This window comes from Aotus nancymaae, unplaced genomic scaffold (assembly GCF_030222135.1).
Source record: "Aotus nancymaae isolate 86718 unplaced genomic scaffold, 86718_ANA_hifiasm-v0.15.2.pri h1tg000009l, whole genome shotgun sequence".
Taxonomy (NCBI): Eukaryota; Metazoa; Chordata; class Mammalia; order Primates; family Aotidae; genus Aotus; species Aotus nancymaae.
The window spans coordinates 4,248,592-4,265,131 of record NW_026988420.1 but is presented as its reverse complement, the minus strand read 5'-3'; the positions used below and the strand labels follow the sequence as shown (position 1 = coordinate 4,265,131).

General features: G+C 43.8%; 2 protein-coding genes across 5 annotated transcripts in view; one reads left to right on the top strand and one right to left on the bottom strand.

Moving 5' to 3' along the window:
- ATP8A2 (ATPase phospholipid transporting 8A2) overlaps positions 1–16,540 on the bottom strand; it is a 670,261-nt gene that overhangs the window by 61,656 nt on the left and 592,065 nt on the right. For all 4 annotated transcript variants that reach the window (XM_021677381.2, XM_064373518.1, XM_021677384.2 and 1 more), the window contains exon 34: positions 1,611–1,699. In XM_021677381.2, coding sequence (XP_021533056.1) covers positions 1,611–1,699 — 89 coding nt within the window. The remainder of the gene's footprint in view (positions 1–1,610; positions 1,700–16,540) is intronic.
- On the top strand, positions 9,295–10,327 carry LOC105732437 (actin-related protein 2/3 complex subunit 5-like protein). Its single transcript, XM_012474534.3, has one exon. The coding sequence runs from the start codon at positions 9,400–9,402 to the stop codon at positions 9,859–9,861; it is 462 nt and encodes a 153-aa protein (XP_012329957.2). The 5' UTR covers positions 9,295–9,399; the 3' UTR covers positions 9,862–10,327.

Genomic DNA, 16,540 nt, shown 5'->3' with positions numbered 1-16,540 from the left:
TAATCATGTTACTAGTTTTCAATGACTATAAATAGAAAAAGCCAGTTGATGTGGCCAAGACTATCCTATATTTACCTAAAATGAACTTATCTTTGCAAAACAAAAATTTTGAACAAGTTTAGCACGGGAATAGATTGTGTCACAATTGGGCCTATTGGCTGAAAGAGCAAATAAGAGAATGAATATTTTCTTATGATAAATCTATTAGATTAAGAAAATATTTTTTCTGGCTATAATCTTTTCACTTCTGAGAATTCTGATTCTGCTATTTACAGAACATAGTTTTACCAAATAAAATAGAAGTAAATCAAAGAATTTAAGAAATTAGAATTATTTTATTTTTCTAACAGTTAAAAAACTTAGTGACTAGGAAAAAAACCACAAAAATCCATGTTATAATATTCTTTCCCCCTCTATCTAGATCTGCATGAGGTAACATTGGTTGTCATGATAATGCCAAAATGAAGACTTTTTCAAAAGAATCCTTAACTGCCAGGCAAGAAAAATTCTCATTGAGTGTGGGAGGAACGGAGGGATAAAAATGAAATCTGATGTCTTTTCCTGGAAGGTTTGGATTAAAGTCTCACTTCTCTATCTCAGGGTCCCAAAATAATTGTGTTTTGCCCAAAGTAAAGCTGAGCACAGAGTCTCAATTTTCAGAGAAGTTGGCACCTATTTGTAGGAGAAATTGGCATGCCCCAAAAAACAAAAATCAGTCATATTTTATTTGGAGCAGCCCCTCCTTTTGCTCATGGATAAAATTAAAATTTACGTGATCCTGAACTTAGTTGCTTCTTTCACGTCATAACAAGATATCTTGAAAATGATGAATTTTAAGACATAAACACAATTGAATATGAAGGATTTTCTATTTAACCTATGGGCTGATGTCATCTTTGTGACTGGTTTTCTCATAGACCTGTGAACTAACCCTTTGAAAGAATTTTGTTGAAAGTTGTTTGGGAAAATGAAGAATACTTCATTCTTGTAATTTGAAATGACTTACCTACACGTAGCTTTCCTCTAAGCCTGGGAAGTGAAGCCAGACCATATGTATGACCACTGAGCACTGAGTTTACAATATAAAGAGAGATGAGTTTGAGTCACACTTTCTCAACTGGTGGAATGGGTGTGTACTTAGAAACTCTGCCTTATAAGGCAACGTCCCTATTGATCTTCACAGTTTCTCTCAGGGCTCCTTTGTGTCTACAGTTTTTCTTTTCTGTTTGTTTATTTTTATTTAGAGACAGCATCATGCTCTGTTGCCCAGGCTGGAGTATAGTGACATGACCATAGCTCACTGCAGCCTCAAACTCCTGGCTCGAGTGATCTTCCCACCTTGGCCTCCTAAGTAGCTGAGACTAGAGGTATGTGCCGCCATGGCCAGCTAATTTTTCTATTTTTATGGTTGTCTATATTTTCATATCAAGATGAAGCACAAGTTAAATTAAAAAAAATTTTTTAAGAGATATCTTTCTCTGGCAGGTGGCAGGAGACCCATTTCTTCCAAATTCCTTTCATTCTCATACCCTGTGGCAGGGCTTATGGGAAAGACAATTCCAGGGACAGATAAGTCAGACTTGGGGTCCCCGCTTCACTTTCAAACTTACGCTCTCCATGCCACATCTTCGATCAAACAGGCAGTAGGAACCAGAAATAATCCCAACCAGAAGTGTGCGGAGCTCAGGACCATAGTTGCCTGCGAGAAATAGAAGTGACACTTGGTTGAATACTTTCTCTTTCAAAAAGAGCACATCATCATTTAATCAAGGAAAATATCTCACAATACAAAAACAACCCGTCATATTAAATGCAGTGAGAGGTAACCCACGCACTGGCAGGATGGTCAAGGAGATGGAAGGGGCTTGCTCCTTTCTGCAGCCCTCTCTCCTCTCACTTCCACTCTTCTAGTTTGACCTATATTCTTGCCGCTCTCTTTTATAAAGTGCTTCAAGCCCCTTCCGATTGGGATGCTGTCTTAAATCTTCCTAAAGAGAGCTACTGGAGCCACCAACACTGCTTCACTGAGGAGTAAACTTGCCTCACTAGGTTTCTCCATTCACTCATCATCAGCTCCTTTTCTCCCAACACCCATTCATTCATAGAGCCAGGACCCATGTCGCTGCTACTTGGTACAAGGCATGGTGGTTCTCCCCATCCAGGAAAGGAAGATGAATAGGTTACAGTCCTTGCCTTCAGGGAATTAAATACCCTCTGGTGCAATCTACATTAGACAGCGGAATATGGTATATATCATGAAAATATCCAATGGGGCTTCTGGGAAGACTTCTTAAAGACGACATAGCATGAGATGTACTTGGAAACATAAACAGGATTTCAGCAGCTAGAGATGGGTAGATGGACAGAGATGCCAGGTGGAAGGATGAAGGACAGGGGAGAGCAGCAAGGAGTGCAGCTTTCAAGGAGACTTCCTTGTTCCTGGCATGCTGGTCAGGGACAGCTTGGGAGGGAACAGGTAGAGAGGGTTTTGAAGATCAGAGCTTCAGGGCCAAGTTAGACGTTAGGTGAGTTGAAAAGAGAATTTAGGGCAAAAGCAGAGGGAGGGAGGCGATTACTCTGAACAGAGATGGGGGCCTGAGTAGAACAGATGCCTTCAATTTTGGTTTTGAATGGGCAAAAGCCTGGAGAGTGGAGCTGGCTGGGAATTGGGAGGCTGGCCTACAAGGGTGGGACACCTGAGAAAGGGACTCAAGTTAGTGTAACAGACCCTTCATGTTCGGCGGATTTCTTTTCTGGAGTCCTCATCCATTTGGTCCAGCTGGAATAGAAGTTTCGGTAGAGCTCACTGCAAAGTAGAGTGAGACTTACAGAGGGAGGGAGAGCAGAGGGCCTGAGGCACAATTAACTGCCTCTGGGACCCCCCCACAGGGACTGGGAGGGTCTGAGAATCCTGGAGGCCTGGAGAAGCTCCCTTTATACAGTACAATGAGGGCGGAATTTACCCGACTCAAGCCTGGCATCCAAGTGTCAACCTACTCTTTGTTTTCCATTTTCTGCTCCAGATAGATGGCCACATGCACTGCAGCCCTGCCACTCCCTCTGCCCTGCAGGGCTTCCCTGCCCAGCCTCTGTCCTCACAGCATCCCCACCCACTTACCCTGATCCCGAGCACCCAGCTTCCCCATCTAGCCAAGGCCATGCCTAACCATGGCCCTTCTGCCTCTGAGCACCTTCACATAGCCCTGTTGGTAGTGCTTGGCATTTTATGACAATTAAACCAAAAAGCAATGAGGTTTGCAGGAAAAGAGTCCAAATTCAACTCTGGAATGGGAGGATTTGCTTTCCTTTTCAAACAGCCAAGAGCACCAGCTTTTGACAGAAAAGTTTAAAACCTTAAAAATGTGTGAGTACATTTTGCCCTATCAATTACATCTCTCAGAATTCATCCTAAGTAAGGAAGAAAACATGCAAAGAAGCAAGTACAATGATATTCACAAGAGTGCTGTTCTATCAGAGAAACCAGAAATAGATGTCCTAGAGGAAGATCTATTAAATGCACCATGGCAGTTACATACGATGGACTTCCATGCAAGCAATTAAAGTAATGTAGAATTATATTTGTCGACAGAGATGCTGTATTCTACTGCTACTGAGAAACACAAGTTCTATGATAACATCTCACAGAGGACCTATCATGGCAGTTGTGGGAAAGGAACCAAGACTGGCCCAAGCTTCAACATTAAACTTGAGGTGTCACCCCCAGATGAGGTCCACCCACCCACACATACACATCTTTATTACATATTTGTCAATACACATCAATAGATACCATAATTTTTGTAGTCCTATTTTGGTATTTTCTTACCTTTAGGAAAACATTCCAGGACTTTAAAAGCAGTGGAGTGTCCCAGGCCCCAATGGACTTGAGAGTACCTCCTTCAAGTGTGGGCATGCTCACATGCTCAGGAACAATGCACGGAACTGTACAGGGAAGCAAGGATCTGGGTGGCACAACTGGTGATTTGTATTGTCATATCTCTGTCTGTCTGCATTTCCTGTTTCTACTACAGAAAACACGTATTTTGGCAAAACTCAACTCTCTCTCCCCAACCAAGAAAACTACAAGAAAGGGATTGGATTGGATCAGCCTGCTCCTTCCACCTCCTGCTGTCCTGCCTCCAGGGTAAACAGGGTCTCCAGAGCCCAGCTAGGACCTTGGGTTTTGCTGATGCTATAGATGCCCGAGGTGGTGCCTGGCCCATGGAAGATGGACTTGTTCAAGCTGTACTTGTGAAGATACATGCAGGACCATTCACTATGTGTATTTATTTAAGAAAACAGTGATTTTACAATAATCTGTCATTTAAAATAGATTATAACTCAAATGTACCCTGTAAATATGTAAAATATTATATATCAATAAAAAATAGATTATGAAACTCAGAAGTTTAGTTGCTGAGGGAGAAAAGGAAAATGAACTTTGAATTCTCTTGTTGAAACTATGAAGCCTGTCCTAAAGTAATAAAGGTTATATGGAGACTTGAAAGTATCGTTCTGTTGCTTGTCTTCAAAACTAGGAGCTGTGAATGTGATACATATAACTAATTTTAAAGGTTTGTCTCAGAAAGGTTCCAACTGTCCTATTTTTCACAGATGGACTGAGACTCAGAGTCCTGAAATCCTTCTAAGGTGATCTACTGACCACTTAGGTCCCATATGCCTAGGAACTCACTGCAGTAAATTACAGGAAAGTGAGGCTCAGGTCAGTGGAATTATTGACACATGAGGACACAAGCTGATGAGAGCCAGACACAGGATTGGAGGCTTGTTTGATTGTAAAACCAATGACTGGGCAGCACTGCCCTGGGTCAGACTAGGAGTATTAACGACAAACACCCACACACCTGCAGATCAGGATTCGTTGAATGCATTAGTTTCAGCCACGTCACTAATCACATGCACCCCAGTGCCCCAGCACCAGCAGTCCACAAATGTGGTGACAAACTAAAAAAGGTGTTTTTTTTTTTTTTTTGAGACAGAGTCTCACTGTCACCCAGGCTGGAGTGCAATGGCGTGATCTCGGTTTGCTGCAACCTCCACCTCCCAGGTTCAAGTGATTCTCCTGCTTCAGCCTCCTAAGTAGCTGGGATTACAGGCATGTGCCACCGTGCCCAGCTAATTTTTGTATTTTTAGTAGAGACGGGGTTTCACCATCTTGGCCAGGCTGATCTCAAACTCTTGACCTCGTCCCACCTGCCTCAGCCTCCCGAAGTGCTGGGATTACAGGGATACATGTGCAGAACATGCCGGTTTGTTACATACGTATACATGTGCCATGGTGGTTTGGTGCACCCATCAACCCGTCACCTACATTAGGTATTTCTCCTAATGCTCTCCCTCCCCTAGACCCCCACCCCCTGACAGGCCCCAGTGTGTGGTGATGAGCTTTTTTTCATCCATTTGTTGGCCACATTAATGTCTTCTTTTGAGAAGTGTCTGTTCATATCCATCAACTGCTTTTTGATGGGGTTGTTTTTTCCTTATAAATTTTTGTAAGATCCTTATAGATTCTGGATATTAGTTCTTTGTCAGATGGATAGACTGCAAACATTTTCTCCCACTCTGTAGACTGCCTGTTCACTCTGATGATAGTTTCTTTTGCTGTGCAGAAGCTGTTTAGTTTAATTAGATCCCATTTATCAATTTTGGCTTTTGTTGCAATTGTTTTTGGTGTTTTAATCATAGACTCTTTGCCCATGCCTATGTCCTGAATGGTACTGCCTAGGTTTTCTTCTAAGGTTTTTATGGTTTTAGGTTTTATGTTTAAGTCTTTATCCATCTTGAGTTAATTTTTGCATCAAGTGTGAGGAAGGGGTCTAGTTTCAGTTTTCTGCATATGGCTAGCCAGTTTTCCCAACACAAATTGTTAAATAGGGAATCCTTTCCCCATTGCTTGTTTTTGTCAGGTTTGTTAAAGATCAGATGCTTGTAGATGTGTGGTGTTATTTCTGAGGCCTTGGTTCTGTTCCATTGGTCTATATACCTGTTTTGGTACCAGTACCATGCTGCTTTGGTTACTGTAGGCTTGTAGTATAGTTTGAAGTCAGGCAGCATGATGCCTCCAGCTTTGTTCTTTTTGCTTAGGATTGTCTTGGGTATATGATCTCTTTTTTGGTTCCATATGAAATTTAAAGTAGTTTGTTTCTAATTCTTGAAGAAAGTCAATGGTAGCTTGATGGGGATTGCATTGAATTTATAAATTACTTTGGGCGGTATGGCCGTTTTCATGATATTGATTCTTTCTATCCATGAGCATGAAGTGTTTTTCCATCTGTTTGTGTCCTCTCTTATTTCTCTCAGCAGTGGTTTGTAGTTCTCCTTGAAGAGGTCCTTTACATCCCTTGTAAGTTGTATTCCTAGGTATTTTATCATCTTTGTAGGAATTGTGAATGGGAATTGACTCATGGTTTGGCTCTCTGTTTGTCTATTATTGGTGTATAGGAATGCTTGTGATTTTTGCACATTGACTTTGTATCCTGATACTTTGCTGAAGTTGCTTATCAGCTTAAGGAGATTTTAGGCTGCAATGATAGGGTTTTCTAAATATACAATCATGCCATCTGCAAACAGATAATTTGACTTCCTCTCTTCCTATTTGAACACGTTTTATTTTTTTCTCTTACCTGATGGCCCTAGCCAGACCTTCCAATACTATGTTAAATAGGAGTGGTGAGAGAGAGCATCCTCATCTTGTGCTGGTTTTCAAAAGGAATGCTTCCAGTTTTTGCCCATTCAGTATGATACTGGCTGTGGGTTTGTCATAAACAGCTCTTATTATTTTGAGATATGTTCCATCAATACCTAGTTTACTGAGAGTTTTTAGCATGAAGGGGTGTTGAATTTTATCAAAGGCCTTTTCTGCATCTATTGAGATAATCATGTGGTTTTTGCCATTGGTTCTGTTTACGTGATGCATTATGTTGACTGATTTTCGTATACTGAACCAGCCTTGCATCCCATGGATGAAGCTGACTTGATTGTGGTGGATAAGCTTTTTGATGTGCTGCTGGATTTGATCTGCCAGTATTTTATTGAGGATTTTTGTATCGATGTTCATCAGGGATATGGGCCTGAAATTTTCTTTTTTTATGTGTGTCTCTGCCAGATTTTGATATCAGGATGATGCTGGTCTCATAAAATGAGTTAGGGAGGAGTCCCTCTTTTTCTATTGTTTGGAATCATTTCAGAAGAAATGGTACCAGCTCCTCTTTGTACCTCTGGTAGAATTCAGTTGCAAATCCATCTGGTCCTGGGCTTTTTTTGGTTGGTGGGCTATTAATTACTGCCTCAATTTCAGAACTTGTTATTGGTCTACTCAGGGATTTGACTTCTTCCTGGTTTGGTCTTGGGAGGGTATATGTGTCCAGGAATTTGTCCATTTCTTCTAGATTTTCTAGTTTATTTGCATGGAGGTGTTTACAGTATTCTCTGATTGTAGTTTGTATTTTTGTGGAGGTGTTTACAGTATTCTTTGATGGTAGTTTGTATTTCTGTGGCATCAGTGGTGATCTCCCCTTTATCATTCTTTTTTGTGGTGTCTATTTGATTCTTCTCTCTTTCCTTATTAGTCTGACTAGTGGTCTATCTATTTTGTTAATCTTTTCAAAAAACCAGCTCCTGGATTTGTTGATTTTTTAAGGATTTTTTTGTGTCTCTATCTCCTTCAGTTCTGCTCTGATCTTAGTTATTTCTTGTCTTCTGCCAGCTTTTGAATTTATTTGCTCTTTCTTCTCTAGTTCTTTTAATTGTGATGTTAGGGTTGATTTTAGATCTTTCCTGCTTTCCCCTGTGGGCATTTAGTGCTATAAATTTTCCTCTAAACACTGATTTAGCTGTGTCCTAGAGATGCTGGTATGTTGTGTCTTTGTTCTTATTGGTTTCAAAGAACTTCTTTATTTCTGCCTTAATTTTGTTATTTACCCAGCAGTCATTCAGGAGCAGGTTGTTCAGTCTCCATGTAGTGGCGTGGTTTTGAGTGTGTTTCTTAATCCTGAGTTCTAATTTGACTGTACTGTGGTCAGAGAGACTGTTTGTTATGATTTCTGTTCTTTTGCATTGCATTTCCTAAGAAGTGTTTTACTTTCAATTATGTGGTAGATTTTAGAATAAGAGTGACATGGTGCTGAGAATAATGTATATTCTGTTGATTTGGGGTGGAGTGTTCTGTAGATGTCTATTGAGTTTGCATGGTCCAGAGCCGAGTTCAAGTCCCGAATATCCTTGTTAGTTTTCTGTCTCATTGATCTGTCTAATACTGACAGTGGGGTGTTAAAGTCTCCCACTATTATTGTATGGGAGTCTAAGTCTCTTTGTAGGTCTCTAAGAGCTTGCTTTATGAATCTGGGTTCTCCTATATTGGGTGCATATATATTTAGGATTGTTAGCTCTTCTTGTTGCATTGATTCCTTTACCATGATTTAATGCCCTTCTTTGTCTCTTTTGATCTTTGTTGGTTTAAAGTCTGTTTTATCAGAGACTAGGATTGCAATCCTTGCTTTTTTTTTTTGCTTTCTATTTGCCTGGTAAATATTTCCCCATCCCTTTATTTTGAGCCGATGTGTGTCTTTGCACATGAGATGGGTCTCCTGAATACAGCACACTGATGGGTCTTGATTCTTTATCCAATTTGCCAGTCTGTGTCTTTTAATTGGGGCAGTTAGCCCATTTACATTTAAGGTTAATATTGTTATGTGTGAATTTGATCCTATCATTATGATGCTAACTGGTTATTTGCCCATTAGTTGATGCAGTTTCTTCATAGTGATGATGGTCATTACAATTTGGTATGTTTTTGGAGTGCCTGCTACTCATTTTTCCTTTCCATACTTAGTGCTTCTTTCAGGAGCTCTTGTAAGGCAGGCCTGGTGGTGACAAAATCTCTCAGCATTTTCTTGTCTGTAAAGGATTTTATTTCTCCTTTGCTTATGAAGCTTGGTTTGGCTGGATATGAAATTCTGGGCTGAAAATTCTTTTCTTTAAGAATGCCAAATATTGACTCCCACTCTCTTCTGGCTTGTAGGGTTTCTGCAGAGATATCTGCTGTTGGTCTGATGGGCTTCCCTTTGTGGGTGACCTGACTTTTCTCTCTGCCTTCTTTCACTCAACATGATGTCTCTGAGATGGATCCACGTTGTTGCACGTCTCTGTAATTCATTCTTTTTAGTTTTGGAATTGTATTCCACTGCATGAATAGATCACAATTTGTTCATCCAGTCTCTTGTTGATGGACATTTGGGTTATTTCCAGTTTGGACCTATTGTTAAGAATAAGATTGCTGGGGCAGCCGCTTCCCGCCCCCGAGCCGGAGCCGGCGCGACCGGAGCGGAGCCGAGATCGGGCCGCGAGGGGAGCCGGCTGAGCGGGCGCCGAGCTCCCGCCATGGCCCGGAACACGCTGTCCTCGCGCTTCCGCCGGGTGGACATCGACGAATTTGACGAGAACAAATTTGTGGACGAGCAGGAGGAGGCGGCGGCGGCGGCGGCGGAGCCAGGCCCGGACCCGAGCGAGGTGGACGGGCTTCTGCGGCAAGGGGACATGCTTCGGGCATTCCACGCAGCCTTGCGGAACTCTCCCGTCAACACCAAGAATCAAGCCGTGAAGGAAAGAGCCCAGGGTGTGGTGCTGAAAGTGCTCACAAACTTCAAGAGCAGCGAGATTGAGCAGGCTGTGCAGTCACTGGACAGAAACGGCATTGACTTGTTAATGAAGTACATTTATAAAGGCTTCGAGAAGCCCACAGAAAATAGCAGTGCAGTGCTGCTCCAGTGGCATGAAAAGGCCTTAGCAGTAGGAGGACTAGGCTCCATTATAAGAGTTCTTACAGCAAGAAAGACTGTTTAAAAAATTAAAAGACTCGTTACCTTGAGAAGAATTCTGGATGCCCAGGCTGGTGAAGAAGGGATTGACAATGGACCATCTTCCTAGGAACTCCCAACTAAACTATTTCAGGACATGTATCTGCTGAAATGTATTTTATTTTCAAGGTGGAGGGGAAAATCGTCTGTTTCCTAAATCCTGTGCGAGATCTGATAGTCTATGCCTTTGTCTCCGAGTACTGCAGAACTGACATTTTGTCTACGAGTGGTGGCTGGCATTGGTCAGGTGCACCTGTGTGCACTGGGGGAGGGATGGTTTGGGCAGGTGCAGATCCAAGGGCTGTGGTAAATTGGAGAGCTTGTGTTTTTGAAGTGGGAAAAACCAAGAGGAGTTTGTACAGACATCCTGTCTTCCAGAGAAGGAGGACACTCTTGGGCTCATTGTAAAGTGCCTGCTGCATCAATAAAGCTCTTGGCTTATTAGTATATAAAAAAAAAAAAAAGAAAAAAGAATAAGATTGCTATGCATGAGCTTCTACAAGTCTTTTTTTTTGTGTGTGGAAATATGTTTCCAATTCTTTTAGGTCAACACCTTGGAGTGGGGTTGCTCTATCATACGGGAAGAGTGTGATTAGCTTTATCAGACACAGCCAGAGAGTTCTCCAAAGTTGCTGTCTGAACAAAGCCAGTGACGTGCATTCCAGTTGTTCCACATCCTCACCAGCACTGGTATGAGGTCTGTTGCCACTCCAGAGGCTCACAGGGAAAAGGGAGTGCGCATGAGGTGGGATGACTCTGGCAAACCTTCCCACTACCCTGTGAGCTATTCAGGACCAAAGCTATGTGTGAGGGACTGCTCTCCACTGGCTTGCAGGATGGCCCAAGGTTACAAGCTCCAAAAAGGAGGCTGGTCTGGAGGCAGCGAGTTACCTCCACTAGTTATTCACAGTCAGGCACAGCTCCAACTCCCCCTTCTTCTCTTTCTCCACTTCTCACTACTGTCCTGGACTAGTCTTTTAAAAAATTTATTTTAAAAAGCTCCAGAAAGGCAACTCTGAAGCAAACAAGGACTCCAGGACATACAGAATGGGGTGTATCTGGTTTGAATTGGTGGTAACATTTAAACTCTTGCTTATTGTTAAATAAACAGGCAGGCAGTGAGAAGACATTTCCCAATTTTCCCAAACAGGATGTGAGGAGGGGGCATGCTGCCACTGTCCTTTGCCTACTTGTTTGTGAGAAAGGTGAGGCCCCTGAATCCCTCAAATTATTAACTGATTTTTCTTTTTTAGGTTTTGATAATTTTACGTTCCTATTTTTCTCCTTAGCAATCAATTTTAGAGACCAAAACGTTGGTCTAACCAAATAGCTATTTTACGTCACCCAGAACGACCCCTGCCCTACTCTGCGGTACCTTCCTGAAGCTGTTATGTGGATGTAAAGACAGGCAGTTCCCACGCCATTCTCCACGGGACGTGACACGGGAAACGAGGCAGGGGAATAACATATTGCCCCTGAGACATGTGCCTTATTTCCAAAGTGAGAACGGGACAGGTTTAAAACTGGTACTGTGTGCTTTAAAAATAAGCAGTCGGCTGGGTGCGGTGGCTCACACCTGTAATCTCGGTACTTTGGGAGGCTGAGGTGGGTGGATCACCTGAGGTCAAGAGTTTGAGGCCAGGCTGGCCAAGACGGTGAAATCCCATCTCTACTAAAAGTACAAAAATTAGCCGGGCGTGGTGGGGGGTGCCTATAATCTCAGCTATTCGGTAGGTTGAAGCAGGAGAATCACTTGAACCCGGGAGGCAGAGGCTACAGTGAGCTATGACATTGACATTGCTCTCCAGCCTGGGAGACAGAGTGTCTGTCTCAGAAAAAAAAAAAGCAGTCTGTACTCTCTTTCACTTTCAAGAACAACATAAATAAAGCAAAGTTCACCAAAGACACACGTGCAGTCTATCTTCCATGCCTCAGGGGCAATTGTCCTTCCAGAGTCGTGGGAAGAGCTGCAGAGGTACCTGAATGCCCGGCCTCAACGCTTGCTGGGGCTCTCCTCTGGCCGAGGTGAAACTGCAGCTTCTAGGAATTATACTGGGGGGCTGTGTGCTTCTGGTATATTGTTTATATTGTGTGCTTTTAGGCAATTTTAACAATCACTATTTTTAGACTGCAGCCTTCCTGTGGTTATATAAAAAGCCAAGAGCGGCACTGCTGACACAGCAAAGTTATCCTCCATCCTGAAGGGAAAAATTGGATGCCTAATGGTTGCCAAACCCCTGATAATTCAGACTATTAGGGTTAAGGTCAAAGCACAGTATTTAGGACAGATACTGATAAAGATAGGACAGACCTCTCCTTGTCACCATCTGAGTGAGGAGCCCTGAGATGGGTCCCCTCCCATCGGCTGTGGCCCACTGGCCTCTGCAGGTGGAAGGTGCAGGGATACAGGGACTAAAGCTGTTCTTCTGCCCCTGCAGAGCCCAGCCCTGGAACAGATGGGTACCATTTCATTTCATTTGCTCACTGCTGGCTGCACTACCTGAACGCATGCCCTCTGGCACCATCTGTGAGTAACCCACATCTCCCATGGCAGAGGGAGAAGGTACATTGCTCACCCCTCCTCCCACAGAGGGGGATGAAGTAAGGAGGCTGGTGGAGGCACCATTGAGGAAGGGCTTCTGAAAGGACCAAAGACAGTGACCAGCAAGTGTTTCCCGCAAGGCTGAGGAGCTGAAGCTTCCACGAAGGGCTGGACTGCACAATCTTGAAAAGCATCACCTGCATCTCCGTGGGCTGCCATAACAAAACACCACAGACTGGGTGACTTAAACCACAGATATGTATCTGCTTGCCGTCCTGGAGGCTGGAAGCCTGCAATCAGGGCACCAGCATGGTTGGGTTCTGGTAAGGCCCTCTTCTTGGCTTGCAGAGACCTCCCAGCTCACCGTATGCTCTTTTTTATGCACAAATAGAGAGTGTGAGTAAACTCTCTGCTGTCCCTTGGAAGGGCACTAATCCCATCACAAGGGCCCCATCCTCTTGACCACAGCTAACCCTACTTATCTGCTCAAGGCCCCATGTCAATACCATCACATTGGAGGTTAGGGCTGCGACACTGGGATTTGAGGAAAGAGAAACATTCAGTCCACAGCAGGCGTGGGCAGACAGCCGGGCCTCCAATCCCAGCTCTGCCACTGACTCGCTACTTACCACTGTGCCTTGGTTTCTTCCTCTGTAAAATGGGGAAAATACATCTTGTAGGGCTACTGTGAGACTTAAATGAATTACTAAATGTAAAGTACTCTAAAAGGTGCTTGGCACATGGTAAGTGCCATACATGTTACCTATATATAACTAATGATTTTTTACACCATTGATTATAACCACGATTCTTATTTGAACATCCTAAATGTGGCCAACAGTAATGTGTGATGATTCCTTAACGAGTTTTGAGGGGGAATTGTGTCCCAGGGAGTATGATCTGCTCCTGCTGTCAGAAGAAGGCCTACCTGCCACTCCTCTCAGATAGGTGGAAGGGTTAAGCTGTGCTATAGAAGTCCCAGATTATACTGGGAACAGGTTGCTGATTGGTGACAGACAGTAAATGATAATAGTGACACCGGTGCCGAGAGAAAGCTAAGTCTCTTCTTTATACTCCAACACAAGCATCAGCCCCTGGTGCCCAATGCCCACTGGCTGCCTCCTATTTTAATTAATTGGTGCCACCCCTCATCAGGCGGTGGCAAGTGTGATGTTCCCTTATCTGCTGTAATTGCCACAGAACACCACTGAGGATGCACTCAGATGTCACTCTTTGATGATGAAGGATGGTCACCAAACAGACGAGGAAAGAGGGGATGATTGCTCATGAAAAGTGTTGTCCACGTAGCTGCATACCAAAATGCTGACCAGGGTGTCTGCCTGAGTCATGGGTCCAGGAAGAAGAGGGTGATTCTCGGCCCAAGTTGTGCTCCGGAGCCTCAGCTGCTTCCACACGGATGGAGAAGGAGTGAAGCCTCCATCACTCAGAGTGGAACTGCTCAGGCCTCATGCTTATCTTTATCTTCACCTTATCACTGAATGAAAGGGGTCTTCAGAGCTGGAGGCCCTCTTGGCCTTGAGGCTTTTATGGGGACTCCCAGATGGCAGGAATCATATGCTGAAGACATCTAGTCATTGTCACTATAATGGTAAAGACTCCCCCTGCCCCACAGCAGGACTCGCCGGTGCTAAAGGCAAGCAGTCAGCCACAGGGCCTGACAGGAGTGACGCCAGGAAGGACACAGTCCCCAGCCTCTATTTTCCTACTTGGAATTAATGAAGATGTAGAGAATTAAAATCACACAACAGAAAGGGTATACACAGGAGCACACCCTGAATGTGAGATATTTCGTCTGAGCAAGAAGTCCGTCAGTCACTCCTTTGGGCGTTGAGAACACCCTTGAAAATGCCTATAGGACCTGGAAGACTCATGGATGCTGAATGAGAGTACTGTGTGGGAAGTTACATCAAGCCACATGATCAACTAGACCTGACTTCCTGGATCTTCAATGTCACCCACAGATTTGGAAAACAGATCCATTCATATTAAAACCAATAACATTTTGCAGTACATTTGAATAATTTCTCTTTACTTAAAACTAGTGTCTTTGAGTTAATATCATTTTTGAGATGTAATGCGGTGGGACGCATACTCGGGCCTCCTGGGGTGTGTCCTCGCTCTGCCGTTAGAGGCATTCCATGGGCGAGTTTGAGGAGAGTGGAATTAAGTCATGAATGTGTATCTGGGTTTGACAATAGTTTATATCAGCTTGCAGAAGACATGCACCAGCGATGTGGGCACGAGCTGAAGATGCTGGGGTGGACATGGAAGCCTTGAATTCCAACCCTGAACTACGTCATGATGGGGCTCGTAGGGAGGCTTCTCTTGTGGCCACTGCTGTGACTCAAGGTCGTTTTGCCTTCCATGGAGTGGACTTCCTGGGGTGCTTCTCAGTCTGTATCTCAGACTTGAGATGTATGAGAGAGACCCTCAGGAGGAGAGAGATGTCCCCTTGAGGACACAACCAGTGGCCTCCTCGGCCTTACTGAGTGGCTGGACTCGCAGGGATGGTCTCAGCAGTGGAGTAAGGTGGTGAATTGGGAGGGAGGACTCGGGATTCAGATGGACCTGGGATGGAACTGTGCTTCTGAGCCTTACACTGTGACACGTAAAAGGTTAACTAACCTCTCCATGCCTCATTTTCCTACTCGGTAAAATCAAGACAGCAGTAAAAGCTGCCTCACAGGGCTGTCCTCCCTATCCTAGTCAGCTGTGCTCCTCCTCTCACACGATCCATTTCACCAGAACCCTAAAGGGTCCTGGAATGAAACCTTTAAAACTAAGCACATGCGTCTTCTTCCATAGATTCTACTCTTCCCTGACCCCAAATATCTGTACAGTGCCTTGTGCTGATCTTGAAACAGCTCTGACTGTAAAATGACTTAGCTGGAGCCAATGAGCTCAGTGGCTGGAGCACGGTACCAGGCATCTGAGCTCCTGCCAGCTGGCCGCAATCCATCTCTCCAGCAGCCTTCCCGGAGCAGAAAAATCCGGGGACCCCTTGATGAGACATTTTCTCCAATGTTTTCTTTAACTCTGACAACTGCAACTGAAATTTAGCAGCAGCTTGTAGCGCCCCCAGGGATTCTTCTTTCTCTCTCTCTCCCTCTCACTATTACTCTTTTTACTGCCCCTCCACACCAAAGTTCATGCTTTAAAAAAAAAAAAAACAGAAAAACGTTCTTGGGGGAGAAAAGACTTGAATTAATAAAGATTTTATAATAACCCAATGAAAATGGTGAAAAATATCCGTCCTAAGTATCAAATTCAGAAATTACAATAATGCTTTCTAATTTTAATGTTGATTTCTGTCTTTCGTGAAATGAATAATATTACATCCACCACTAACCTGCCTTCCTTCTGCCAGCAGTTTTTTTTTTTTGAGATGGAGTCCTGTTGCCCAGGCTGGAGTACAGTGGCACAATCTCAGCTCACTGCAAACTCTGCCACCCAGGTTCAAGCCATTCTCCTGCCTCAGCTTCCCGAATAGCTGGGATTATAGTCATGTGCCACCATACCCAGCTAATTTTGGTATTTTTAGTAGAGATGGGGTTTCAGCATCTTCGCCAGGCTGGTCTTGACCTCCTGATGTCTTGATCCATCCATCTCGGCCTCCCAAAGTGCTGGGATTATAGGCGTGAGCTACCACACCTGGCTCTACCAGCAGTTTTTGAGAACTTATTATGTGTCAACCTATTGGTTACTTCTGAGAGACACAAAGATGAAGAAAGCACACTCCTCCAGACCTCATCAATAAGCATCTACGCATTTGACAGAATGGGGTGCATACTATAGGCTAGGCTAGTGATTCACACACATACATACACACTGCTGGGGCACAGGCAGATTCATCAGCACACCCTGTGGTCATTCCAACTTCCAACAAGGGTATCCCAAATCATAAACATGTATATTTTTTGCCTAAAACCAACCCTCACACTCCCCCCAACATCCTGTCCCTAGTATTTCCTATTTTCATCAATGAAACACTGGCCTCAGGCATAAGTGAGAGGAAGGTCTTGGTTTCAGGTTCCACTCTCTTCTATCAAACCCTTCTTTCCTGGGTTCGCCCACATATATTATTTCAAAAACCCTCATAAGG

What these genes read in the sequence shown, in the direction of transcription:
- LOC105732437 (XM_012474534.3), top strand. Translation starts at nt 9,400, where the DNA reads ATGGCCCGGAACACGCTGTCCTCGCGCTTCCGCCGGGTGGACATCGAC.